At 44.5% G+C, this 27,517-nt stretch overlaps 1 protein-coding gene across 4 annotated transcripts in view; it reads left to right on the top strand.

Moving 5' to 3' along the window:
• ADGRB2 (adhesion G protein-coupled receptor B2) overlaps positions 1 to 27,517 on the top strand; it is a 682,656-nt gene that overhangs the window by 312,888 nt on the left and 342,251 nt on the right. For all 4 annotated transcript variants that reach the window (XM_073551947.1, XM_073551949.1, XM_073551948.1 and 1 more), the window contains exon 2: positions 5,861 to 6,599. In XM_073551947.1, the coding sequence (XP_073408048.1) occupies positions 5,876 to 6,599 (724 nt within the window). In that variant the 5' untranslated portion in view covers positions 5,861 to 5,875. The remainder of the gene's footprint in view (positions 1 to 5,860; positions 6,600 to 27,517) is intronic.

Below are 27,517 nucleotides of genomic sequence, written 5' to 3'. Positions count from 1 at the left end.
CTCTAATTGGTGCTGCTCAGGTACTGTGCCGGCTCCAGATTGGTCTGCGAGCAAGGTCCTGTTTGATTGGCACAATCTATAAAAGGATCTTTGGCTCGCCAAGATCATGCATATTTGCTGTGTGTGAGTGTTGGTGGGTTAGTTACCACCCTGTATGCAAGTGTGCCGCTAATAACACTATGAGTGTGTTCCTAGACAGGCAGTGTAGTGTGGGAACTCCCGCTTGAACTTAGCATCTGCACCGGGCGTCCTCAGGCACAGGGTCAAAAGCCACCATGTGACAGAGCAGGTTCAATCACCAGCATAGTGGGGGGGTGAGTTATAGGGACCCCACTAGCATTGATTCCAATATGCTCCTGTGACGTCTAACAGGGAATAGCTTAGAGTGCTCTCGGTTTTGGTACTGCTCTGTGGAGTAAGGCCTCTTTCACACATCCGGTTTTCAGCATCAGGTGCGATGCGGCGAAAAGTGTAAAAACCGGATCCGGCGCCGGTTGCCACCGGATCCGGTTTTTCCCCCATTCAGTTTCATTATTGCCGCATCGCGCCGGATACCTATGCGGCGTATCCGGTTTTTGCCTGATCCGGCAAAAACAGCCTGTCCGGCGTCTGGAAAAAACGTTCCATGTAACGTTTTTTTGCAGCGCCGGACCGGCTTTTTCCACAGCGCATGCCCGGACTCTGTGAATGTTAACCCCACAAGTGCCCGGCGAGAGAGAGAGAGATCTCTCTCTGTCACCCGGACACTTGTGAGAGATCTCTCTCGCCGGGCACTTGTGGGGTTAACACTCACTGTGTCTGGGTGAGAGAGAGAGATCTCTCTGTGGGGTTAACCCCACAAGTGCCCAGCAAGAGAGAGAGATTCTCTTGCCTGGACACTAATGTTAACCCCCCATGTCTCTCTCTCTCCACCCCCCTCCCCTCTCCTCCCCTCCCCTCTCCTATCCTCTCCTCCCCTCACCTCCCTTTCAGCAGCTGTCTCATTGGCTGCCTCTGTCCTGCGGCTCCTTTAATAATGTCCGAGCCGTATCATCTCGCCGCACACACATCCGGTGTCACGGCTGCAGGCCGGATCCGGCGGCCCGGCTTTTCGCCGCACGCCGCCGGACCCCACACACCGGATGTGTGAAAGTAGCCTAAGAGAGTCAGGCATGTTGCACTCTGTTCACACCGAGTGACGTTTAACTTGGTGTTGTCACGGTCACATGTGTCTGGATGCAGCGAGTACCACAAGGCGAACCCATGACACGCGTGACCCTGGATACACCGCCTCCAGTAGGGTGAATTTAAATAATAAAACGTGCAGCTGGATACACCGCCTCCAACTGGTGAATTTAGGTAATACACGTTATATTTACAGTAGTCTGGAAACCCCGCCTCCAGTAAGGCAAATTTAAATAATAAAGGGGAAACCTGGGTAACAATAACAATGGTGGGCCCTGCGATAGGGAATAGGGACATGGAGACCTCCTGTACTCCCCTGAGCCAGTGTTCCTGCACTCCTAACGTTCCCTATGCTGGTTCTGCACCGGGCAACGCACGCGTACCTCAAACCTTGACTCGCCCTGCACCTAAACCCTCACTAGGGAATTGGTCAGTGCGGAAACTAATCCCACCACTGCACTAAACACACATAAAGGAAAATTACAATACAGGGGGAACACCACTTAGCTTTGCTCTGTTGTGTATGCTCCTAGCAACAGAGCCCACCACCTGCATGCATCTTCTCCTCCAACCGGATCCATCATCATAACCGGATCCATCACCCTAGTGCAGCCTTGGAGCAGAGTCCACCACCAGTTGCAGCTGCCCAGTAAACAGAGTCCCAAAGATGAGTCCAGCTTCTGCCAAAAAGTCCAGCATGCTTGAGCCCAACTTTTCTGCCCATAAGTCCAGCATGCTTGAGTCCAGTTTTCAGCAACCAAGTCCAGCATGCTGAGTGCAACTCTCACCATAGTCACCACTCCACCAAGCCAAGCAAGCACTTCCTGCTGACACCATAAACTGCGACTCCACCACGCCATGCCAGCCCTTCCTGCAGACCCCATCGTTGGACTCCATTAATCCATGCCAGCACTCCTTGCAGACTCCATAGCGGACTCAACCCCTCTGACTGGGCTGCCCAGGACTCTCATTCAGCTCCTTCATCACCCAGGCTTGCTTCCCAAATAACGAACTATCAATATCACCAACGATCATCAAAACACCTGATTTGTAATTACGTGCACATTAAACCAAAGAGCTAAAGTGCGATGCCACTCACCACCACCGGGGCAACTTAGAATGAACGACACCACGTGTAATAATTCTAATGGCCACCGGGGGCAATCAACCCACTTTGGCACCAAGCCAAAAGAAAAAAAGTTCACTTTGTCCATTTACTTGTCAGATCCACCTTGGATCATGACAGGTGTGTTTACGGTGCTTGCTTGCAGCTACACTCCACCATTGTTCTCTAGCTGCAGTTTTTCCATCACTGCACGGTGGACCCTGGGTTGCGATTGCACCTTAATTTAGATTTGGTGCGATCCGCAAACCCTAACACTTTTTCTCCCTGTTATAGGTGAAAGAAAATTCTGGATTAATAATTTTCATGTACACCCTTCTCAGCAAGTGACAGGCACCTGCAAGGGTTAACTTATCTCCTCTCAATCAACCTAGCTCTCAAACTCTATTTTAGGTTATAAAGTGAGAGTAAATCACACCCCGGCACACTCCGCACACCCCAATTTCTTCACAAACTGCCTCCATTCATCAAACACATGGGGTGATGAGTTCCCAAAATATGGTACAGTCAGACAATCAAAAATTCACACACTCTCTGAAGGGCTGTAGATTTTTTTAGAGCATGCAATAGTCAAACTTATTAAAGATTTTAAGCTTTAATATAAAAATTATGCAGTGCTTACAATAAATATATAAAAAAGTAAAATTAAAACAACATACAAATATGTCAAACAGTTATAAAATAAATAGGGAGAAATAACATAAATAACTAAATGTTTCCATCAACAGTTATCATCTGTTTCCTTGAGGGAATGAGAAGTGGATTATGGAGCACAACTCTCACATGTGAACCCTTTCTCTTTGTGTCACCTAGCATTTTATTCCTGGACATAGGCTCATATTTCCAGGATGACCCGGATTGGCCCTTTTAAAAGATGCTGTTTGTTAGTGGACCACAGGGTGAGCTGTGGCATTACAAATGTCCTGTGGTTCCCTATACAGACAATAGGAAATATTCTACAGGACATCTGCTGGCTCTGTGTAGCTGCCATGTTTGACACCTCTAGCATGCTCCCAGGAGACCCCCCTGTGATTCTAAGTTACTGCAATAACAGCAGGCAGATGTTATGTCCTTTGTGTAAAGACAATATATGGATGTAGCCTTAGCCATTTGTTCTATTAACATTATAGTTTACGTTGCAATTATTTACTTCCTTCACAATAATTATGCGGTGTCTTAAACTTGACCTCTATTATTCTGATATATTTATGTTATTCTACTGGTATTTTATGTCTACATTATATATGTACAAGGAGGAATTGGCCTTGAATATTTCTAGCAGCAAAAAGTAAATCAGTTGCTATGGAAACAGGTACTAACTTTGACAAGTGCACGTGCTAGGTTTTAGCAGAAAAGGTTCTGTCACTTTGAAATTGTGATTAAGAAGAGTTACGCATGTCAGGTGAAGATTGGACCTTGCATGGCGTCTTGTTTGTGCAGGATAATGTGTCCGCCTACAAGTGTCCTATTGCCCTACAAGCACTCAGTAAAATGGGCTTTGTAATTGTTGATCATCCACCATAGTCTCCTGATGTGGTCCCATATGATTATTGTTTTATGCAGAAACTCAAAAAATCATCATAAGGATAAAAATTTACTACAAATCAGATGGTAATTAGTGATGAGCGAGTATGCTCATCAAATGAATTAAGAATTTGAAGGCAGTCTATAGGAATGGAGCAAGGAAGAAAATAAGATGAATTTTTACAAAATAAACGTACATATATAGACGCTGCCCAATCAAAGTAAATGTCCCTATTAGTGATGAGTGAATATACTCGTTACTCGAGATTTCGAGCATGCTCAGGTGATCTCCGAGTATTTGGGCTTTGAGCCTGTTTGTTAGGAAATCCCCACATGTATTCAGGCTGCCTAGCAGCGGCAAATCACGCAGCTGCGGTGACACAAACTAAATCTCCGAGCAAGCCCAAAATACTTGGAGAGCACTCGAGCATGCTCGGAAATCTAGAGTAACGAGCACTCTCGCTCATCACTAATGGTAATTGATGCTGTATTGATCAATGCATTAAATATAAAGAGTTGAAAGGTGATTATCTCTCTATATAAAAATCAATGTGTGTGTGTGTGTGTGTGTGTATCACCAACCAATCACAAAGCATTTTTCATTTCACCAGAGCTGTTCAAAAGAAGCTGTGATTGGTTGCTATGAACAACAGTTTTCCTTGCAACCAATCACTAAGCATCTCTCATTTCACCAGAGCTGGATAAAAGTAGCTGAGCTGTGATTGGTTGCTATGCGCAAGTTTACCCACTTGACAACACCTCAGCAGACACTGACATGGTGGGAGAAATCTAGCATCCCCAGGAACATAAGCTCCAGCCATCGCCTGTCCCCCAGAAAGGAGCAGTGAGTACATGACAGAAATGAATCCCCCCTCCTGTGTGGTATCATTAAGTGGCACAGCCACACATGAATGTAGGAAAGTGCACATATTAAATGTCATGTGGATTTAATATTTTCTCACAGACAATTTTATGCATTATTGATGTGTTACTGTGCTCTGATGCTGTGAGTTTTATTTAAAGTGCTACTTTCCCCATAATTCACCTGAATATATCCATATAACATGTAATGCTTTTCCCATAACAACCCATTAAATATGATACTATACTGCATACAGATGCTGTACATCCATGAGCAACTCAGCCGGACAAATTACAAGTTGACGGTGCATGAAAATGTGTGTAAAGGTTTCTCTACTGTACTATTGTATAAGGTTTGTGCCTGTCCATTGGTGAAAAGCATGACTGTGATATTTATTGTGGCAGATAAGTGAGAATATCAGCCTGATCAGTAGAAAACCTGGGATCTTAGTGAACCATGTTTCTGTGCAATTTCACTATTCTACTTTTACTGGCTTTGACGGGATGAAGTGGGATATTAGGGGTAGTAGTCCGGTAGCTCTGGCTGATGGGATGATGTGGGATATTAGTAGTCCGGTGGTTCTGGCTGACGGGACGATGTGGGATATTAGGGGTAGTAGTCCGGTAGCTCTGGCTGACGGGATAATGTGGAATATTAGGGGTAGTAGTCCGGTAGCACTGGCTGACGGGATGATGTGGGATATTATAGTGAATGTGGCTATGCGGAGTGGGCGGAGCTATACACTCAGCTTTATATGTATATATATATATATATATATAAATATATATAATCATTACAATTTGTTATAACTAACAGTAGTTAGTTACTATTCCCATGCAGCGCCGGGCTCTTCAGCTAGTGTTAAATAAAATAGTATTACTTTGAAAACATATTTTTTTCTTATGCTAGGCCAACTGTTCATCAATACCCCCTCATAGATCTCAATTCTAGGTAATCTGAACTTATTGTATATGATAGTTGGGATATCTGGTGTAGAATTTGCTGTGGGGTCCATGGACCTAAAGGTGTGACTGCAACTTGTTAAAGAAAACTCGAGTCAATAATGAATGACATGCTAATAACTTCTGACTCTATTGTTATCTGAAAAGTGAATATTTAGAATACTTACATTGTTAAAACTGTGTGAATGTAATATCTCTAAACTTATGTTTGTCTTTGTTTTTTAGGGCCCATGTCATAGGATGAACACTGCTTGTCCCCTCTTACTATCTGTGATATCGTCTCTTGTCTTGTGCTCTTGGGGGTCTAACCCCACACCGAGCACATGCTCGGCTTTGGCCTCTGGAGTTCTCTACGGAGCCTTTTCTCTTAAGGACCTATTTCCTGTTTTCTCCCCTGGCTGCTCCTGGACCCTGGAAAACCCGGACCCAACAAAATACACATTGCACCTGAAGTTCACACACGAGGAGCAAGTGTGCTCTCATTTATCCCCCATGGTGCAACCTTTGGATCATTATCTTCCCAACCACACTTGTAACCACCCTGAGGAAGGAGCAGAAGAAGCTCGTGAACTTTGCATCCCTGGATCACCATTTACATTCTCTCACTTTGATAAAAACTTTCTGCGGATCTGCTTGTCTGAACAACCCCTATCCATTCAGTTACTCCCAGACTCTATCTTGAGTTTCCGTTTTGTGGAGGTTCTCTTAGTAAACCATGATAACTCTAGCCAGTTTGCCTGTGGTGTATTGTGCCGATGGTTTGAGGAGTGCTTGAGAGCTCGAGACTGGGGTGTACGTTGTGGATTGACACAGACCGGCTGCACTTGTCCTGAAACTGCAGCGCGTGGACGAAACGACACAGCCTCCAATTCTGTTGTTCCTGTGGGACATAATACAGACTGCTGCGTTACCCAACTACTTCCTGGAAGCAACAATGAGGCATATCCCCGTCCAATACCTTATGGTATGTCGATTTAAGTTTATTTGTAATGCATGAAATAATGTTGTGAGCAATTTCGTGCTAATGTACATTATTTTGTAAGTCTATAGCAAATATAACTGTATAAGGAAGCTATAGGTGTTACAATATTGACTATTACTAATCTGAGCCAACCTGGAGGGTTTTTAACAACTGAAAGGATGACTCATGGACTTCTGTGTAGAAGTAAATGCTGAATAATTTAACTTTTAGCCCATTATTACAAATAATGGGTCCATGACTGTGATAACATGAATAAGTGAATTATCAGGTCAATCAAGTCAGCATATTCCAGCTATGACTGCGCCCATGTGCTGCTCTGCACTCTAGTCCTTATTGCATGAGCTATGTGGCATTAAAGGGAGCATGTCATCAGTATATTGGACCCTTTGGCATGCATGTAAAGGCCCTTTAATGCTGAATACATTCATACCGGACTTGTATTTTTTTGGATATTGTAGAGAAAACTGCTTTGAAGCTTTAATTGCAAGTGCAGGGATGGGATACTGTATTTTTTAGGTCTCCTGCTCTCTCCCTATTTCACACCCATTGCCCGCCTCTTGTATTTAAATGACAGGTCACGCTTCTCTTAGCCACCTGCCTCCCTTGCCGAGATTGTGTGCAGATGTCGTCAGTGGCGTACATAGAAATCACAGGGCCCCATGGCAAAAGTTCCATTTGGGCTCCACACACCTCTAAAATATATATATATACACGTGTGTATATATATATATATATATATATATATATATATACAGGGTGGTCCAAAAGTAGGTGGACAGTATCCAAGTGGATTCAGACAGGCGGCTGCAATTTAGTGAGATTATACTTAACGAAATTGAAGAAAATCCAGTAATTTTAGATAACATTATGTGGAGTGATGAAGCTTCTTTCAAATTATCTGGCCATATTAACAGACATAATTGTATTTACTGGTATAATGAGAACATGCATTTAACATTAGAGCAACAACTAAATGAGCCTGGTGTCAATGTTTGGGGTGGTATTTCAAGTTTTGGTGTTTTTGGACTATTTTTTTTTTTGATGGAACAGTCACAGGAGATAAGTATCTTGAAATTCTAATGAATCAAGTTGTTCCCCAGTTACAGCAACAGGCTAATTCAAATTACCTTTATTTCCAACAAGATGGGGCCTCTCCACATTATTCAAGAGTAGTCTGCGAGTATCTTAATGAAACATTTCCTAATAAATGGATTGGCCAAAGAGGCCCACTTGATTGGCCGGCACGTTCACCAGACTTGACCCCAATGGATTTTTTCTTTTGGGGAGTACTCAAGGACAAAGTTTATAGTCGAAAACCAAAAAGTGTCAGAGATTTGAAAAATTACATAAGAGATGCATTTCAAGAAATTAATACCCAAAGAGACTTGTGCAAAAATGTTTGTCGAAGCGTAAGAGGCAGACTTCAAAGCTGTGCAAGTTGTGATGGAAAACAGTTTGAGCACCTGCATTGATAACATTTAAGGGCTTTTGTATTATTGTTCAGAATAAAATTTAATTGTCAATGTTATGCTTGTGTTAGTAAATATAATTTTATATAAAAATCAAAATAAATGTTATTATTTTCTATCCACCTACTTTTGGACCACCCTGTATGTATGAATATATATATATATATATATATCTATACCGTATATATATACATATACACTCACTGGCCACTTTATTAGGTACACCATGCTAGTAAGGGGTTGGACCCCCTTTTGCCTTCAGAACTGCCTCAATTCTTCGTGGCAGAGATTCAACAAGGTGCTGGAAGCATTCCTCAGAGATTTTGGACCATATTGACATGATGGCATCACACAGTTGGCGCAGATTTGTCGGCTGCACATCCCTGATGCGAATCTCCCGTTCCACCACATCCCAAAGATGCTCTATTGGATTGAGATCTGGTGACTGAGGAGGCCATTTGAGTACAGTAAACTCATTGTCATGTTCAAGAAACCAATCTGAGATGATTCGAGCTTTATGACATGGCGCATTATCCTGCTGAAAGTAGCCATCAGATGTTGGGTACATTGTGGTCATAAAGGGATGGACATGGTCAGCAACAATACTCAGGTAGGCTGTGGCATTGCAACGATGCTCAATTGGTACCAAGGGGCCCAAAGAGTGCCCAGAAAAAATTCCCCACACCATGACACCACCACCACCAGCCTGAACCGTTGATACAAGGCAGGATGGATCCATGCTTTCATGTTGTTTACGCCAAATTCTGACCCTACCATCCGAATGTCGCAGCAGAAATCGAGACTCATCAGACCAGGCAACGTTTTTCCAATCTTCTACTGTCCAATTTCGATGAGCTTGTGCAAATTGTAGCCTCAGTTTCCTGTTCTTAGCTGAGAGGAGTGGTACCCAGTGTGGTCTTCTGCTGCTGTAGCCCATCTGCCTCAAAGTTCGACGCACTGTGCGTTCAGAGATGCTCTTCTGCCTACCTTGGTTGTAACGGGTGGCAATTTGAGTCACTGTTGCCTTTCTATCAGCTCGAACCAGTCTGCCCATTCTCCTCTGACCTCTGGCATCAACATGGCATTTCCGGCCACAGAACTGCCGCTCACTGGTTTTTTTTTCTTTTTCGGACCATTCTCTGTAAACCCTAGAGATGGTTGTGCGTGAAAATCCCAGTAGATCAGCAGTTTCTGAAATTCTCAGACCAGCCCTTCTGGCACCAACAATCATGCCACGTTCAAAGGCACTCAAATCACCTTTCTTCCCCATACTGATGCTCGGTTTGAACTGCAGGAGATTGTCTTGACCATGTCTACATGCCTAAATGCACTGAGTTGCCGCCATGTGATTGGCTGATTAGAAATTAAGTCTTAACACACAGTTGGACAGGTGTACCTAATAAAGTGGCCAGTGAGTGTATATATATATATATACACACAGGTGCTTCTCACAAAATCAAAATATGAATTAATTTCAGTTCTTTAGTGCAAAAAGTGAAACTCGTACATTATATAGAGCCATTACACACAGAGTGCACTATTTCAAGTGTTTATTTCTGTTAATGTAGATGATTATGGCTTACAGCCAATGAAAACCAAAAAGTCATTATCTCCGTAAATTAGACTGCTTTAAAACACCAGCTTGAAAAATGATTTTAAAATCCAAATGTTGGCCTACTGAAATGTATGTTCAGTAAATGCACATTACTTGGTTGAGGCTCCTATAGCATCAATTACTGCATCAATGCGGCGTGGTCTGTGTCACTGCTGAGGTGTTATGGATGCCCAGGTTACTTTGATAGCAGCTTCAGCTCGTCTGTATTGTTGGGTCTGGTGTCTCTCCTTTTCCTCTTGACAATACCCCATATCTATGGGGTTAAGGTCAGGCGAGTTTGCTGGCCAATCAAGCACAGTGATACTGTTGTTTTTAATCCTGGTTTTAGTGCTTTTGGCAGTGTGGACAGGTGCCAAGTCCTGCTGGAGAATGAAATTTCCATCTCCAAAAAGTAGGCAGAGGGAATCATGAAGTGCTCTAAAATTTCCTGGTAGACGGCTGCACTAACTTTGGTCCTAATGAAATACAGTGGACCTACATTGGCAGATGACATGGCTCCCCAAACCATCAATGACTGTGGAGACTTCACGCTAGACCATAAGCAGCTTGGATTGTGTGCCTCTCCACTCATACTCAAGACTCTGGGACCTAGATTTCCAAATGAAAGGCAAAATTTACTTTCCTTGTGGAGTGTCAATGACTGCCTTCTGGACATCTGTCATGTCAGCAGTCTTCCCCATGATTGTGGAGCCTATTGAAACAGACGAAGGGACCTTTTTAAATTCTTAGGAAGCCTTTGCAGGTGTTTTTTGTTAATTATTCTAATTTACTGAGATAATGACTTTTGGGTTTCCATTGGCTGTATGCCATAATCATCAACATCAACAGACATAAACACTTGAAAAAGATCACTCTGTTTGTAATGAATCTATATAATATAAGAGTTTCATTTTTTGTATTGAAGAACTGAAATAAATTAACTTTTTGATGATATTCTAATTTTGTGAGATGCACTTGTATATATCCATTAGCCTTCGGTTCTACTAGTTGCAGCGCAGTCATACTTGCAGTCAAGTGACAACTAGTGTCGGCTATGGAAGTGAATAGAACACTGCAGATATGGCTGACACTCTAGTCGGCACATGACAGCAAGTGTGCAAAGCGCCTCCTAGTGGTTATGTGATAACTGCTGAAACCGTCAGAGCCTGTCCATGTATATATTGTATTATATGTCTGGTATCTGTATCATTTGGTATCTAGTTTATTAGTTGTCTATGGAACTCATGGAAATATCCGAGCGCAGTGCACAGCAACTCTATAGATAACGAAGAGAGCAGAGGCCGAGAAGGCACAACTCTGCTCTATCCAGGACGAGACTACAGACCCCTGTACTCAGAATCTCTGGGTGGCCCCGTGGTCAAATCCCCAGTAATCAGCAAGTTATCAACCATCTGATGGATTGATGATCACTTGATTAGTTGGTAAATATCCCTTTAAAGAGATAGGTTGATTGTCCTATTCTTTAAAATTACAGTATCATACATGAACCGAAAACACATGTTCATGCACACACCACTAGAGTTGAGCGACTTTTGGTTTTTTAGGGTCGCGTTTCGTTTCGTGAAACCCGACTTTTCCAAAAGTCGGGTCGAGCAAGATCGTCCGATTATAGGGAAAAGTCGGGGTCGTCCCGAAACACGAAACCCAATGTAAGTCAATGGGGAATAAAAGTCGGCAGTGAGAGGAGGACAGGAAACACACCTACAGTGCCCATTTGAATGCCAAAAGCATCAATTCTTCTTACTTAAGCTTGTCAACCTTAATTAACTTCATAATACAAGTTACGCACTGAAAAATGGGGGTTATTTGGCTAAAGTTGTGGGGGGGGAGGGCTGGCTGCAGGTTTTCATGTGCCCTGGGCGAAAGAGCGCCCCTTTAACACATACCACAACTCATCATGCTCCGATACGGCAGATAAATAGCGGTATAGTACAATGAAAAATACCTCACTTTTTACATCTCATGACGAGGCACATCTATTTCTCCATACAGAATCATTGGTCCCATATAATGTTTGAAACAGTATATGATGAGCTCCACATAATGCTACAGTATATGTTGGTCCCCATGGATGAAGCTCCACTGTCTTATGGGCCCAAATAATGCTCCAAACATAATGGGCCCCATTCATAATGCTCTAGTGTATAATGGGCCCTGTAAATGCTGCTCCAGTGTCTGATGTCCACCTTTGGAATGTTCCAGTGTATGGTGGGCCCCATCTATCATTCTCCAGAGTATAGTGCTCCCCAAAAATTGCTGTCCCAACATTGAAAACAATCAAATAAGTCTCCTCGCTAGGGAATCCCTGTACTTGTCTGGACAGGTGCTGTAGCTTGCTTAACAGCTCGCCAGCCGTTCTCACGCCCAGTATGGATTGCACGTGATTGCACAAAGGTTAGAAAGGGTACCGTATCCCTGGATAACATGTATGGATAGCGTACACATTCAAAATATATGTCTCAGGAGGCAGGCTCAGACGGTGTCAGGCCCAGTATGGATTGCACGTGATTGCACAAAGGTTAGAAAGGGTACCGTATCCCTGGATAACATGTATGGATAGCGTACACATTCAAAATATATGTCTCAGGAGGCAGGCTCAGACGGTGTCAGGCACAGTATGGATTGCACGTGATTGCACAAAGGTTAGAAAGGGTACCGTATCCCCGGATAACATGTATGGATAGCGTACACATTCAAAATATATGTCTCAGGAGGCAGGCTCAGGTGTTAGGCCCAGTATGGATTGCACGTGATTGCACAAAGGTTAGAAAGGGTACCGTATCCCTGGATAACATGTATGGATAGCGTACACATTCAAAATATATGTCTCAGGAGGCAGGCTCAGACGGTGTCAGGCCCAGTATGGATTGCACGTGATTACACAAAGGTTAGAAAGGGTACCGTATCCCTGGATAACATGTATGGATAGCGTACACATTCAAAATATATGTCTCAGGAGGCAGGCTCAGACGGTGTCAGGCACAGTATGGATTGCACGTGATTGCACAAAGGTTAGAAAGGGTACCGTATCCCCGGATAACATGTATGGATAGCGTACACATTCAAAATATATGTCTCAGGAGGCAGGCTCAGACGGTGTTAGGCCCAGTATGGATTGCACGTGATTGCACAAAGGTTAGAAAGGGTACCGTATCCCTGGATAACATGTATGGATAGCGTACACATTCAAAATATATGTCTCAGGAGGCAGGCTCAGACGGTGTTAGGCCCAGTATGGATTGCACGTGATTGCACAAAGGTTAGAAAGGGTACCGTATCCCCGGATAACATGTATGGATAGCGTACACATTCAAAATATATGTCTCAGGAGGCAGGCTCAGATGGTGTTAGGCCCAGTATGGATTGCACGTGATTGCACAAAGGTTAGAAAGGGTACCGTATCCCTGGATAACATGTATGGATAGCGTACACATTCAAAATATATGTCTCAGGAGGCAGGCTCAGACGGTGTTAGGCCCAGTATGGATTGCACGTGATTGCACAAAGATTAGAAAGGGTACCGTATCCCCGGATAACATGTATGGATAGCGTACACATTCAAAATATATGTCTCAGGAGGCAGGCTCAGACGGTGTTAGGCCCAGTATGGATTGCACGTGATTGCACAAAGGTTAGAAAGGGTACCGTATCCCCGGATAACATGTATGGATAGCGTACACATTCAAAATATATGTCTCAGGAGGCAGGCTCAGACGGTGTTAGGCCCAGTATGGATTGCACGTGATTGCACAAAGGTTAGAAAGGGTACCGTATCCCTGGATAACATGTATGGATAGCGTACACATTCAAAATATATGTCTCAGGAGGCAGGCTCAGACGGTGTCAGGCACAGTATGGATTGCACGTGATTGCACAAAGGTTAGAAAGGGTACCGTATCCCTGGATAACATGTATGGATAGCGTACACATTCAAAATATATGTCTCAGGAGGCAGGCTCAGACGGTGTCAGGCACAGTATGGATTGCATGTGATTGCACAAAGGTTAGAAAGGGTACCGTATCCCCGGATAACATGTATGGATAGCGTACACATTCAAAATATATGTCTCAGGAGGCAGGCTCAGACGGTGTTAGGCCCAGTATGGATTGCACGTGATTGCACAAAGGTTAGAAAGGGTACCGTATCCCCGGATAACATGTAAGGATAGCGTACACATTCAAAATATATGTCTCAGGAGGCAGGCTCAGACGGTGTCAGGCACAGTATGGATTTGACGGCCCAGATTACACAGCGGAGGAGCAGGGAGAGGTAAAGATTGCAAATGCTGGGGCCCTGCCCAAGCAAGGGGGGCCCACTCGTGGGCGTCGGTACTGGCACTGGGCCCCTCATAGTACAGCGGTGTGTCTGACGGCGGGTGTGCACCACCGCCGTCAGAGACACTTGATTGCACTATGAGGGACCCTGTGCTAGTGTCCGCGCCCAAGAGTCGGCCTACCCACATGTCCAGGGCAACGGCACTCGCACGGTGTCGTGCGGTAGGTGGTGACCCCGGCCATGGGGGGGGAGGCAGCACAGTTAGGGAGTTTTAGAAAGTGGCATATGTTGATGTTGGACATTCAGCTGATGCAAAAGGTGAAATAGGTGAAGTACCAGGAAGAGGTGGACCAAAGCAAGCCATTTTTCTGTCACCCTATGTGTCATCAGGGGAAGGTGGGACAAAATCCTTGGAAACCCATGCGTGGTTCATTTTAATGAAGGTTAGATCATCCACATTTTGGGTTGACAGACGGGTCCTTTTTTCTGTCAGGATTGATCCAGCTGCACTGAAGACTCTTTCCGATAGCACACTTGCAGCTGGGCAAGCGAGCTCCTGTAAGGCATATTGGGCCAATTCAGGCCAGGTGTCCAGTTTAGTGGCCCAATAGTCAAAGGGGAATGACCTGTGTGGGAGAACATCGATATGGGAGGAAAAGTAGTTTGTAACCATAGTTGACAACTGCTGTCTCCTGTCACTTTCCATCAATGCAGTATTACCAGTTGTGTGAGCGGTATTTGAAAAATCAGTCCACAACATTGTCATGAAACCCCTGTCTCCAACACCACTTCTGCTGTGTGCACCACGAACACCTCTGCCAAGCTGCCCCCGGCCCGTACGGCTCGTGTGAGAACCATCACCGCTGCTGTGTGCTGGGAATGCCTCAAGCAACCGATTTACCAGAGTTGCTTGTTTATTAGCCAATATTAGGTCAAGGTTCTCCTGTGGCATGATGTTTTGTAATTTGCCTTTATAGCGTGGATCCAGGATGCTGGCCAACCAGTAGTCGTCATCGTTCATCATTTTGGCAATGCGGGGGTCCCTTTTTAGGATCCGCAAGGCATAATCTGACATGTGGGCCAATGTTCCCGGTGTCAATGATGCACTGCGAGTGCTGGGTGGAGGAGCACTTTCTGGCAAATCCACATCCCTCCAGTCACGCACAAACCCTGTACCAGACCTTGCCACGCCAACATTTTCACTTGCCCCACGAGATGCATCCTCCTCCCCTAAGTAATCATCCCCATCATCCTCCTCCTCCTCCTCTTCTTCCTCCACCTCGTCCAGGAGAGGTCCCTGAGCAGACAATGGCTGAATGTCATCAAGGATTCCCTCCTCCTCTTCCTCCTCATCAACATTGGCTGCAGACGCCTGCTCCTTAAGGTGCGTCAAAGCTTGCATGAGCAGACGCATAAGTGGGATGCTCATGCTTAGGATGGCGTCGTCTGCGCTTACCAGCCGTGTGCATTCCTCAAAACACTGAAGGACTTTACAAAGGTCTTTCAGCTTCGACCACTGCACGCCTGTCAACTCCATGTCTGCTCTCAAAGTGCCTGGCCGTGTATCCTCCCACAAATGCATTATGGCCTGCCTCTGCTCGCACAGCCGCTCCACCATGTGCAGGGTGGAGTTCCACCTTGTTGCAATGTCGATAATGAGGCGGTGGTTGGGAAGGTGGAGCAATCGCTGCAGCTTCTGCATACGAACGGAGTGTACAGGCGACCGGCGGATGTGCGCGCACAGTCTTCGCACCTTCTGGAGCAGGGCTGTTAACTCCGGATAATTTTTGAGGAAGCACTGCACCACCAGGTTCAAGGTGTGAGCCAAGCAAGGTATGTGGCTGAGTTTTGAAAGGGCTATGGCTGCCACAAAATTACGGCCGTTATCACTAACTACCTTGCCTGCCTCAAGATGTACACTGCCCAGCCATGACTCAGTTTGTCGCTTCAAGTACTCGGCCAGCACCTCGGCGGTGTGTCTGTCGCCCAAACACATCATCTGCAACACAGCCTGCTGACGCTTTCCACTAGCTGCTCGATAGGGGGACACATCGTGTGCAACAGTGGCAGCTGCAGATGGAGTGCTCGTACGACTGCGCTCTGTGGACGAGCTTTCGCTTCTGGAGGAGGAGGAGGAGGAGGGTCGAACGCCTACAGCCAACTGTTTCCTATACCGTGGGCTAGGCAGCACTGTCCCACCACCGCTGTCCTCTGTGGACCCTGCATCCACCACATTAACCCAGTGCGCAGTGATGGACACGTAACGGCCCTGGCCATGCCGACTGGACCATGCATCAGTTGTGAGGTGCACCTTTCCGCTCACTGACTGCTTGAGTGCATGGACAATGCGGTCTTTCACATGATGGTGGAGGGCTGGGATGGCTTTGCGAGAGAAGAAGTGGCGACTGGGTAGGTCATAGCGTGGTACTGCATAGGCCATAAGTTCGCAGAAAGCTGTGCTTTCCACCAACCGAAAGGGCATCATCTCAAACGAGATTAGTTTGGCAATGTGGGCGTTCAAACCCAGTGTACGCGGATGAGAGACTGAGTACTTTCTTGACCTACTCATAGTGTCTGGGAGGGTGAGCTGGACTTGAGAGCTGCATATGGTGGAAGTAGCGGTGGACAGGGCGGACTGAGAGAGGGTTGATGATGGTGATGGAGTTGGTGTTCTTTCTGATGGCCTAGAATCAGTCTTTTGTTGATATAACAGTGGGATTCCCTGACTGCTGTGGTCTTGCAACGACACCTCAACATTTGCTGCTGTGCTAACCGGTGGGCTTACAGTGGGGGAAACAATGTAGCGTTGCTGACTACCTTCGTTGTGATCAGTTGCACATGTGGCACTTGAGGTTTGGTGTTGTGTCCACGCTTGCAAGTGCATGCTGGTTAAATGTCTAAGCATGCAACTGGTATTCAAATTTTTCAGATTTTTCCCTCGGCTAAAGGTCTTTGCGCACTTCTTACAGATAACCTTGGCCTGATCATGAGGATTTTGTTCAAAAAAGTGCCACACTCCACTCTTCCTACTTTGGCAGACATTTTGCGGCCTAGCACGCTGTGATCTTTTGACCCTCTGGACAAGCTGTCCAGCAACTCTTTTGATGTTTGGAACCTGTCTTTGGAGTGCTCCGGGCCTGCCAGATAACAGCTGTTGCGATGTCGATGTCTGCTGTGGATGCTCCACATCTGAGCTATTGGAAGCAGCACCCTCTTCCCCCAATGGATGCCAATCTGGGTCAACAACTGGGTCATCCATCACCTCCTCTTCTATGTCATGTGCACCTTTCTCTGTGTCACCATGTATGGTGGTATAGTGTGCGGGAAGGTGCACCTGAGTCTCATCAGGGTCAAAATCTGGCTCTGTACACTGCGAGGACAATGTAGTGCTCTGAGTGAATGTACCAGCAGAATCATCCATCAGCGGCTGTGCATCAGTGCACTCCATGTCAGATTCATCTTGGCCTGGGTAATTCACCATTTCACTTGATAATCCAGGCATGGTATGTGAAAACAGCTCCATGGAGTAATCAGTAGTATGGCCTGCGTCATCCTTCAATCTTGGATGGGGTGAAGGACACAAGGAAAGGTGTGGTTCATGAACATGAGCCTCCAATGACGACTCAGTGCTTTTACTTTTTACAACTGAAGAAGAGGAGGCGATAGAGTTGGAGGCTGAGTCAGCAATGTAAGACAAAACTGTTTCCTGATGCTCTGGCTTTAAAAGCGGTTTGCCAACTCCTAGAAAACTAAGCGTTCGAGGCCTTATGTAGCCAGACGATGACGCAGGGTCAGCACCTCCTGCATTCGGTCCTATTTTGCTCTTGCCACTACCATCAGATCCACCACCAACACCATCATTACCAGCTGCCAACCCCCGCCCAATTCCACGGCCTCTTCCACCAGCCTTCCTCATTTTTGGTAGAAATGTAGACAAAATCCAACAAACTATATAGTAATGTAAAACAAGGTACAAGGTGTCTATAGGATAGGGGAGATTTAGAATTTCTGCACACACTTGTGGACAGTGGAAACTTGTGGATTGTGTGAGGCCCACTGATATCTGAGCGCTATGTGACAGGCTCGATGGCACAGCTGCCTGTGACCAAAGTGACGAGAGGATAATGGAGATTTTGAATCTCTGCGCACACTTTTGGACACTGGACACTTGTGGATTGTGTGAGGCCCACTGATATCTGAGCGCTATGTGACACGCTCGATGGCACAGCTGCCTGTGACCAAAGTGACGAGAGGATAATGGAGATTTTGAATCTCTGCGCACACTTTTGGACACTGGACACTTGTGGATTGTGTGAGGCCCACTGATATCTGAGCGCTATGTGACACGCTCGATGGCACAGCTGCCTGTGACCAAAGTGACGAGAGGATAATGGAGATTTTGAATCTCTGCGCACACTTTTGGACACTGGACACTTGTGGATTGTGTGAGGCCCACTGATATCTGAGCGCTATGTGACAGGCTCGATGGCACAGCTGCCTGTGACCAAAGTGACGAGAGGATAATGGAGATTTTGAATCTCTGCGCACACTTTTGGACACTGGACACTTGTGGATTGTGTGAGGCCCACTGATATCTGAGCGCTATGTGACAGGCTCGATGGCACAGCTGCCTGTGACCAAAGTGACGAGAGGATAATGGAGATTTTGAATCTCTGTGCACACTTTTGGACACTGGACACTTGTGGATTGTGTGAGGCCCACTGATATCTGAGCGCTATGTGACACGCTCGATGGCACAGCTGCCTGTGACCAAAGTGACGAGAGGATAATGGAGATTTTGAATCTCTGCGCACACTTTTGGACACTGGACACTATTGGATTGTGTGAGGCCCACTGATATCTGAGCGCTATGTGACAGGCTCGATGGCACAGCTGACTGTGACCAAAGTGACGAGAGGATAATGGAGATTTTGAATCTCTGCGCACACTTTTGGACACTGGACACTTGTGGATTGTGTGAGGCCCACTGATATCTGAGCGCTATGTGACACGCTCGATGGCACAGCTGCCTGTGACCAAAGTGACGAGAGGATAATGGAGATTTTGAATCTCTGCGCACACTTTTGGACACTGGACACTTGTGGATTGTGTGAGGCCCACTGATATCTGAGCGCTATGTGACACGCTCGATGGCACAGCTGCCTGTGACCAAAGTGACGAGAGGATAATGGAGATTTTGAATCTCTGCGCACACTTTTGGACACTGGACACTTGTGGATTGTGTGAGGCCCACTGATATCTGAGCGCTATGTGACACGCTCGATGGCACAGCTGCCTGTGACCAAAGTGACGAGAGGATAATGGAGATTTTGAATCTCTGCGCACACTTTTGGACACTGGACACTTGTGGATTGTGTGAGGCCCACTGATATCTGAGCGCTATGTGACACGCTCGATGGCACAGCTGCCTGTGACCAAAGTGACGAGAGGATAATGGAGATTTTGAATCTCTGCGCACACTTTTGGACACTGGACACTTGTGGATTGTGTGAGGCCCACTGATATCTGAGCGCTATGTGACACGCTCGATGGCACAGCTGCCTGTGACCAAAGTGACGAGAGGATAATGGAGATTTTGAATCTCTGCGCACACTTTTCGACACTGGACACTTGTGGATTGTGTGAGGCCCACTGATATCTGAGCGCTATGTGACACGCTCGATGGCACAGCTGCCTGTGACCAAAGTGACGAGAGGATAATGGAGATTTTGAATCTTTGCGCACACTTTTGGACACTGGACACTTGTGGATTGTGTGAGGCCCACTGATATCTGAGCGCTATGTGACAGGCTCGATGGCACAGCTGCCTGTGACCAAAGTGACGAGAGGATAATGGAGATTTTGAATCTCTGCGCACACTTTTGGACACTGGACACTTGTGGATTGTGTGAGGCCCACTGATATCTGAGCGCTATGTGACAGGCTCGATGGCACAGCTGCCTGTGACCAAAGTGACGAGAGGATAATGGAGATTTTGAATCTCTGCGCACACTTTTGGACACTGGACACTTGTGGATTGTGTGAGGCCCACTGATATCTGAGCGCTATGTGACAGGCTCGATGGCACAGCTGCCTGTGACCAAAGTGACGAGAGGATAATGGAGATTTTGAATCTCTGCGCACACTTTTGGACACTGGACACTTGTGGATTGTGTGAGGCCCACTGATATCTGAGCGCTATGTGACACGCTCGATGGCACAGCTGCCTGTGACCAACGTGACGAGAGGATAATGGAGATTTTGAATCTCTGCGCACACTTTTGGACACTGGACACTTGTGGATTGTGTGAGGCCCACTGATATCTGAGCGCTATGTGACAGGCTCGATGGCACAGCTGTGACAAAAGTGACTAGAGGATAATGGAGATTGGATTGCTTTTAAAAAAGCAGTTTGCGGAGCAGTGGGTAAACAGCAATGCCAGCGTGTCAGGAAGCCTTAAAAGGCAGCCCAACAACCAACACCACTGATACACCACAATATAGCCTCCCCTTGCACTGCACACACAGTGACTTGTGTGTTGTGCAGGCCAAATCGCTAGCAGCAGAAGCAGTTTTTTTGTCTTCTTCCCTGCCTAACGCTCTCCCTACAGAATCAGCAGCAACCTCTCCCTATACTAAGATCGGCAGAAGTAAGATGGCGGTCGGCGTGCACGCCCTTTTATACCCCCTGTGACGCCCACCAAAGCAAGCCAATCACTTGCATGCCCTTCTGAAAGATGGTGGTGACCCGTGCCTAGGTCATCACGTTGCCCACAGTGTCCGTGGATCCTGATTGGCTGAAAAAGAGCGCAAAACAAACTTTTGAAACGCGACTTTGGCGCGTAAGTCGCCGACCTCGTGGCCGACCTCATCCTAGGGTCGGGGTTCGTTTCATGAAACCCGACTTTGTCAAAAGTCGGCGACTTTTGAATTTTTTCGACCCGTTTCGCTCAACTCTACACACCACACAAACATACACATATACTGGACATACACACATATATACCTTAAATACACACACATATACATACACATATACCATACATACACACACATATACATACACATATACCATACATACACACATATATACCCATATACCATTCATACATACACACATACACAGATACACATATACACATATATCATACATATACACATATATATACACATATACAGTGCCTTGCGAAAGTATTCAGCCCCCTGGAACTTTTCAACCTTTTCCCCACATATCATGCTTCAGACATAAAGATACCAAATGTAAATTTTGGTGAAGAATCAACAACAAGTGGGACACAAATGTGAAGTTGAACGAAATTTATTAGTTATTTTTAATTTAATCGCATCAAAAGTTAAAGGGGCCGAATAACATTGCATGCCCCACTTTTCAGTTTTTGAATTTCCACAAAAAATTAAAATAACCAATAAATTTCGTTCAACGTCACAATTATGTCCCACTTGTTGTTGATTCTTCACCAAAAATGTACATTTTGTATCTTTATGTTTAAAGCATGATATGTGGGAAAAGGTTGAAAAGTTTCATAGGGCTGAATATTTTCACAAGGCACTGTACCGTACATATATACACGCATAGATACACATATACATAGACACACACACAGATGCACACCCACATGTATAAAAACATATACAAGCACACGCATACATATATAAACACACATACATATACAGCTCTGGCAAAAATTAAGAGACCGCTGCACAGTTTTATAAAAATCAGTTTCTCTAAGTGTCTGACAGCCATTCCATTCCAGTGTCAGTTGAATTCCAACTAGAGTACACCTCATTCTACTTAATGTGCTTATGATTAGGTGATCACCTGAACCAAATCTTTATTAATGAAGGGAAGTATAAAAAAACCCTGCTGTGGTGTTCACAATCCTCTTGCAATAGGACAAGCTGGATGGCAAAGCAAGTGCAAGTAATATCCCAAAAGTAATAGGAATGAAAAAAATAACTTTTAACCATGCCAAAGGAGTTGAAAAGAAAAGTCTTGAGTGAGGAAAGAAGGACCCAATTCTGGCTTTACTAGCAGAGGGATACAGTGAGCGCAATGTTGCCTCCATCCTTAAAATTTATAAGAGGGTAGTCCATTACAACAAAGTCAAGCAGCAGATATTGGGGACAACAAAACTACAGCCTGGCAGAGGGTGAAAACTACTCTCCACTGAACCGGGATGACTGTCATCTTAGTCAAATGTCACTCAGCAACTGCAAGAAGACATCAAGTGACCTACAAAAGTGATGACAAATTTCAGCTGGGCTGAAGTGCACGGCAAGAACAGGCTCCTAGAGGTAGGGCTCAAGTCATGTAAAGAGAGCAAAAAACCTTTCATTAATGAGAAGCAAAGGAAAGCCAGGCTGAAGTTTGCCAAAGACCATAAGGATTGGACCATAGAGGACTGGAGTAAGGTAATCTTCTTTGATGAGTCTAATTTTCAGCTTTGCCCAACACCTGGTCATCTAATGGTTAGACAGGGACCTGGAGAGGCGTACAAGCCACAGTGTCTTGCACCCACTGTGAAATTTTGTGGAGGATTGGTGATGATCTGGGGATGCTTCAGCAAGGCTGGAATTGGGCAGGTCAATCTGGTGATGGACATATGAATCAAGCCACAATCAAGGTTATCCTGGATAAACAGTTGATTCCTTCTGCTCAGGCATTGTTCCCCAACTCTGAGGACTGTTTTTTCCAGCAAGACAATGTGCCATGCCACACAGCTAGGTCAATCAATGTGTGGATGAAGGACCACCTCATCAAATCCCTGTCATGGCCAGCCCAATCTCCTGACCTGAACACCATTGAAAACCTCTGGAATGTAATCAAGAGGAAGATGGATAGTCACAAGCCATCAAACAAAGAAGAACTGCTTACATTTTTGTATCAGGCGTGGCATAAAGTCACCGAAAAGCAGTGTGAAAGAAAGGTGGAAAGCATGCCAAGACACATGAAAGCTGTGATTAACAATCATGGTTATTCCACAAAATATTGACTTCTGAACTCTTCCTGAGTTAAAACATTAGTATTGTTGTTTCTAATTGATTACACTGGGGAGCGCAATTTTTTAGGAGTTAGGTCAGACAACTGTTCTTAATTAATTTTTGGATGCTGAATCCAGAAATGATCTCAGTTTTTCTCTATCACATCAAGTTTTTGAACTATAGGATTTTTGTCTTCTCAAAAATATGTAAACTACTGTACCTAAAAAGTTTTTTTTTTTTTTTTAAATAGTACAAATATGAACAAAAAATGAAATATATAAGAAATAGGCATGACAAATATGTTTTTTAGTGCTATCATGTTTTTTAGGCTATATATATTTATATGCAAGTATTTAAGGTAAAAATGTACATTTATAGCTTTTTCTGGAGTGTTTAACTTGAGGACAATCACGTTTGATGCTCCAGCAATAGTCAGCCATCATATGTACATCCCATCTACCTTGGTAACGGTCTTCCATAACCTTCAAATCTTGGTGAAATCGATTTTCCGGAAAGTTGGCAAGATGGCAATGCAGAAAATGTAGTTTAATACTCATGTTGCAACCAAGCGCTTTGTAGCTCTCCAATAGTTTCTGAACAATTTCTTTGTAATTACTTGCACGTGTAATTCCAAGAAAGTTCTTGACGACGTCTTTGAATGATAACCAAGCATTCTTCTCAAGATCTGACATAGTCCCGGTGAAATGTTCATCTTTGATGAGCTGTCGAATTTGTGGACCATCAAACACACCAGCCTTGATTTTTTCAATGGACAGTCCAGGAAGTGCCAACATGATGTACTTAAAACAGTCGCCGTCAGTTGGCAATGCTTTTACAAATTGCTTCATGAGACCTAGTTTTATGTGCAGAGGTGGGAATAGTATATTCTTCCTGTCAACAAGTGGCTGATGTAGAATGTTAGGATCTCCAGGTTTAAGACCAGATCTTGGAGGCCAATTCGACTCAACCCAATGCTTTTCTCGAGCTCTGCTATCCCACATACAGAGAAAGCAGGGATACTTTGTGTACCCACGTTGCTGACCAAGAAGGAAGCAAACCATTTTAAGACATCTCCATGTTCTTCACGAAGAGAGACATAATGCCCAGTAGGGACTGCACCAAATAAATTGCCATTGTGTGGAAGGACACACTTAAGACTCCGCTTTGAGCTATCAATAAACAATCGCCATTCATTTGGATTGTACATTGAAAGCCCTAATTCTTGTAGTAAACCAGGAATATTATGGCAAAACACAAAACCGCTGTCACACCGAAAGTACTGCAAAAATGTACTTTCTCTAGTACGAAAGTATGATACCTTCGCTCCTTGTTCAAGTAACTGTTTCTCATTCAGCCTTGATGCTAGTAATTCTGAAGCTTTTTTTGATAAGCCCAATTCACGTGCTAAATCATTTAACTCGTGCTGATCAAATCCCTTACGAACTGAATCCTTGCGACTTTCAAATTCTGCATCATTGCTGTCACTGTGTTCGTCAACATCACTCAGAACTTCTAGAGATGGTAGCTGTTCGAAAACTGGCACTGGAATTTCAGCTGAATGAGGCATTGGTCTGATAGCTGACGGTAGATTTGGATATTCTATTTTACTTTTATTTTTCCTGTTAAATCCTGATGTTTTCACTAAACAGAAGTAACAGTCTGTGGAATGACTTTTTTGCTCTCTCCACACCATGGGGATACCAAATGCCAACTTTTCACGTGTTCCTTTGGTCCACATCCGTAAACTCTCGACACACTGCTTGCACACTATGTGAGGGGCCCATGGCTTATCTTGATCACCGAGTTTTACTTTAAAATATGCAAAATATGCTTGTTTGACAAATGCACTGATGTTTGCCCTTTGAACTGGAATGGTGAAAACACCACAAATATAGCAGAAGGAGTCAGGGTTGTTTAGGCATTTACGACGAGAGGAAGAAGGAGCAGACATGATCTGAAACAAAGGAAATATGTACATAAGTAAATAAAACACTGAGATGGAAAGTTACAAGCTTTGAAAACTAACAAAGAAAAAAATCATAAAAGATATATAAATTACAACTAAGTGCCCAATGTAAAGAGAAAAGCTATCACAAATCCTATTTATTCCTACTATGATACATTTTTTGTGTAAAGATATTGATAATTATGATGTATTGGGAGCTGTACACACCTCTCACCACACTGTCTCAGTTGTGACTACTCTTACAAGTTGCCACGTAGCTCTATATGAGTCGAATTGTACTCAGATAACAAGTCTTATTACAGAAATCAGTGCAATTGTGCTTCTATGGCAGGTAAGTTGAGGAGGAAAAACTTGACGTGATAGAAAAAAACTGACTACATTTTTGGAATCAGCATGCCAATTTTAGTATAAATCAGCTCAAAAACCTAACTCAACAGAACATTTTTTTCAAATTGTTCCCCAGTGTTATGAACTTGTTTTCTTAGCATTATTTGAGGTCTGCAAGCACTGCACTTTTTTGTTATTTTGACCATTTCTCATTTTCTGAAAATAACTATAAAATTCAGTGCTTGGAAATTCGAAGACATGTTGTCAGTAGAGTTGAGGAGCGAAACGGGTGGTCAAATTCAAAAATGGCCGACTTTAGCTAAAGTCGGGTTTCGCCGATCAAAACACGACCATAGTGTGAGGATGGCCATGAGGTCACCAATCAGAGAGCCAAAGTCGCATTTCAAATAATGCTTCCAGCGCCTTTTCTCAGCCAATGATGGAGGACGCACACTGTGGGCAACGCGATGACATGGGCAGCGGCCACCACCATCTTAGAGGGCATTGAAGTGATTGGCTGTCTTCGTGTGGCATCACAGTTGGTATAAAAGGCCGTGACCGCCGACCGCTATCTTACTTCTGCCGATCTTAGAATAGGGAGAGGTGCTGCTGCTGTTGATTCTCAATAGGGAGAGTGTTAGGCAGGGAAGAAGAAAAAAAATTGCTTCTGCTGATAGCGCTTTTCACTGTATAGTTAGTGTGCAGTGAAAGGGGAGGATTTTTGTTGTGTGCAGCAGCGCTGGTGGTGATTAGGCTGCCTTTTAAGGCTACCTGATAGCTGCATTGCTGTGTGCACACTGCTGTTCAAACTGCTTTTTTCAAAGCACTCCAACTTTTATTATTTTGTTATGGTGACTGAGAGTTACCGAGCGTTCATTTTTTCACACACCGTATAGCTGTGTACGCTCCTCACACACTACCGTGTACCGGCTGGTATCATGGACAAATAGAAGCTATCTGGGTGTGACTCTGGAAAATCAAGCCGAGGACATTTTCCATTTTTCCAGACCTACACCTTATAGAGCTGTCCGCTTTTCAAACAGTTTCGTATATCTGCTGTTTGATTATGGTCAAAACTAGACAGAGACAGCATGTGTCAGTTCGAATACATAGACGGAGATTAACAATTTTCCATACAGACACTGTATAGCGGTGTACGCTCCTCACACACTACCGTGTACCGCCTTGTATCACGGACAAATAGAAGCTATCTGGGTGTGACTCTGGAAAAACAAGCCGAGGAGATTTTCCATTTTTCCAGACCTACACCTTATAGAGCTGTCCTCTTTTCAAACAGTTTCGTATATCAGCTGTTTGATTATGGTCAAAACTAGACAGAGACAGCGTGTGTCAGTCCGTATACAAATAGACGGAGATTGACAATTTTCCATACAGACACTGTATAGCGGTGTACACTCCTCATACACTACCGTGTACCAGCTGGTATCACGGACAAATACAAGCTATCTGTGTGTGACTCTGGAAAAACAAGCTGAGGAGATTTTCCTTTTTTCCAGACCTACACCTTAGAGAGCTGTCCGCTTTTCAAACAGTTTTGTATATCTGCTGTTTGATAACGGTCAAAACTAGACAGAGACAGCGTGTGTCACTCGATATACAAATAGACGGAGATTGACAATTTTCCATACAGACACCGTATAGAGGTGTATGCTCCTCACACACTACCGTGTACTGGCTGGTATCACAGACAAATACAAGCGATCTGTGTGTTACTCTGGAAAAGCAAGCCGAGGAGATTTTCCTTTTTTCCAGACCTACACCTTAGAGAGCTGTCCGCTTTTCAAACAGTTCCGTATATCTGCTGTTTGATGATGATCCAAACTAGACAGAGACAGCGTGTTTCACTCCAAATAAAAATAGACGGAGATTGACAATTTTCCATACAGACACCATGTAGAGCTGTCCGATTCCCAAACAGTATTGTATATCTGCCGTTCGCATTACAGTCACATCTATACAGAGTCAGCGTTTGTGTGTGACACTCCGTAATTACACATACAGAGATTGTTAGTTACGCAAAAAACGCATACAGCTGTACACTTCTGATAGAGTTCCGTATATCTGCTTGTTGGATTACGGTCAAATACATACTGGGAGAGTGTCTGTGACTAACAAAATATATACGTAGCTTTAATTTTTTTAATACACCTTACACAGCTGGACGCTCCTCATACAGTACCATCTCTCTGCTGGTATTTTTGGTACATTTTCCCAAACTTGAGGAAG

Source organism: Dendrobates tinctorius, unplaced genomic scaffold (genome assembly GCF_039654945.1).
Source record: "Dendrobates tinctorius isolate UK_male_01 unplaced genomic scaffold, ASM3965494v1 ptg000183l, whole genome shotgun sequence".
In the NCBI taxonomy this organism is placed as follows: Eukaryota; Metazoa; Chordata; class Amphibia; order Anura; family Dendrobatidae; genus Dendrobates; species Dendrobates tinctorius.
Note: the sequence above shows the minus strand (reverse complement) of the source record. Positions and strands in the feature narration are given on the sequence as shown.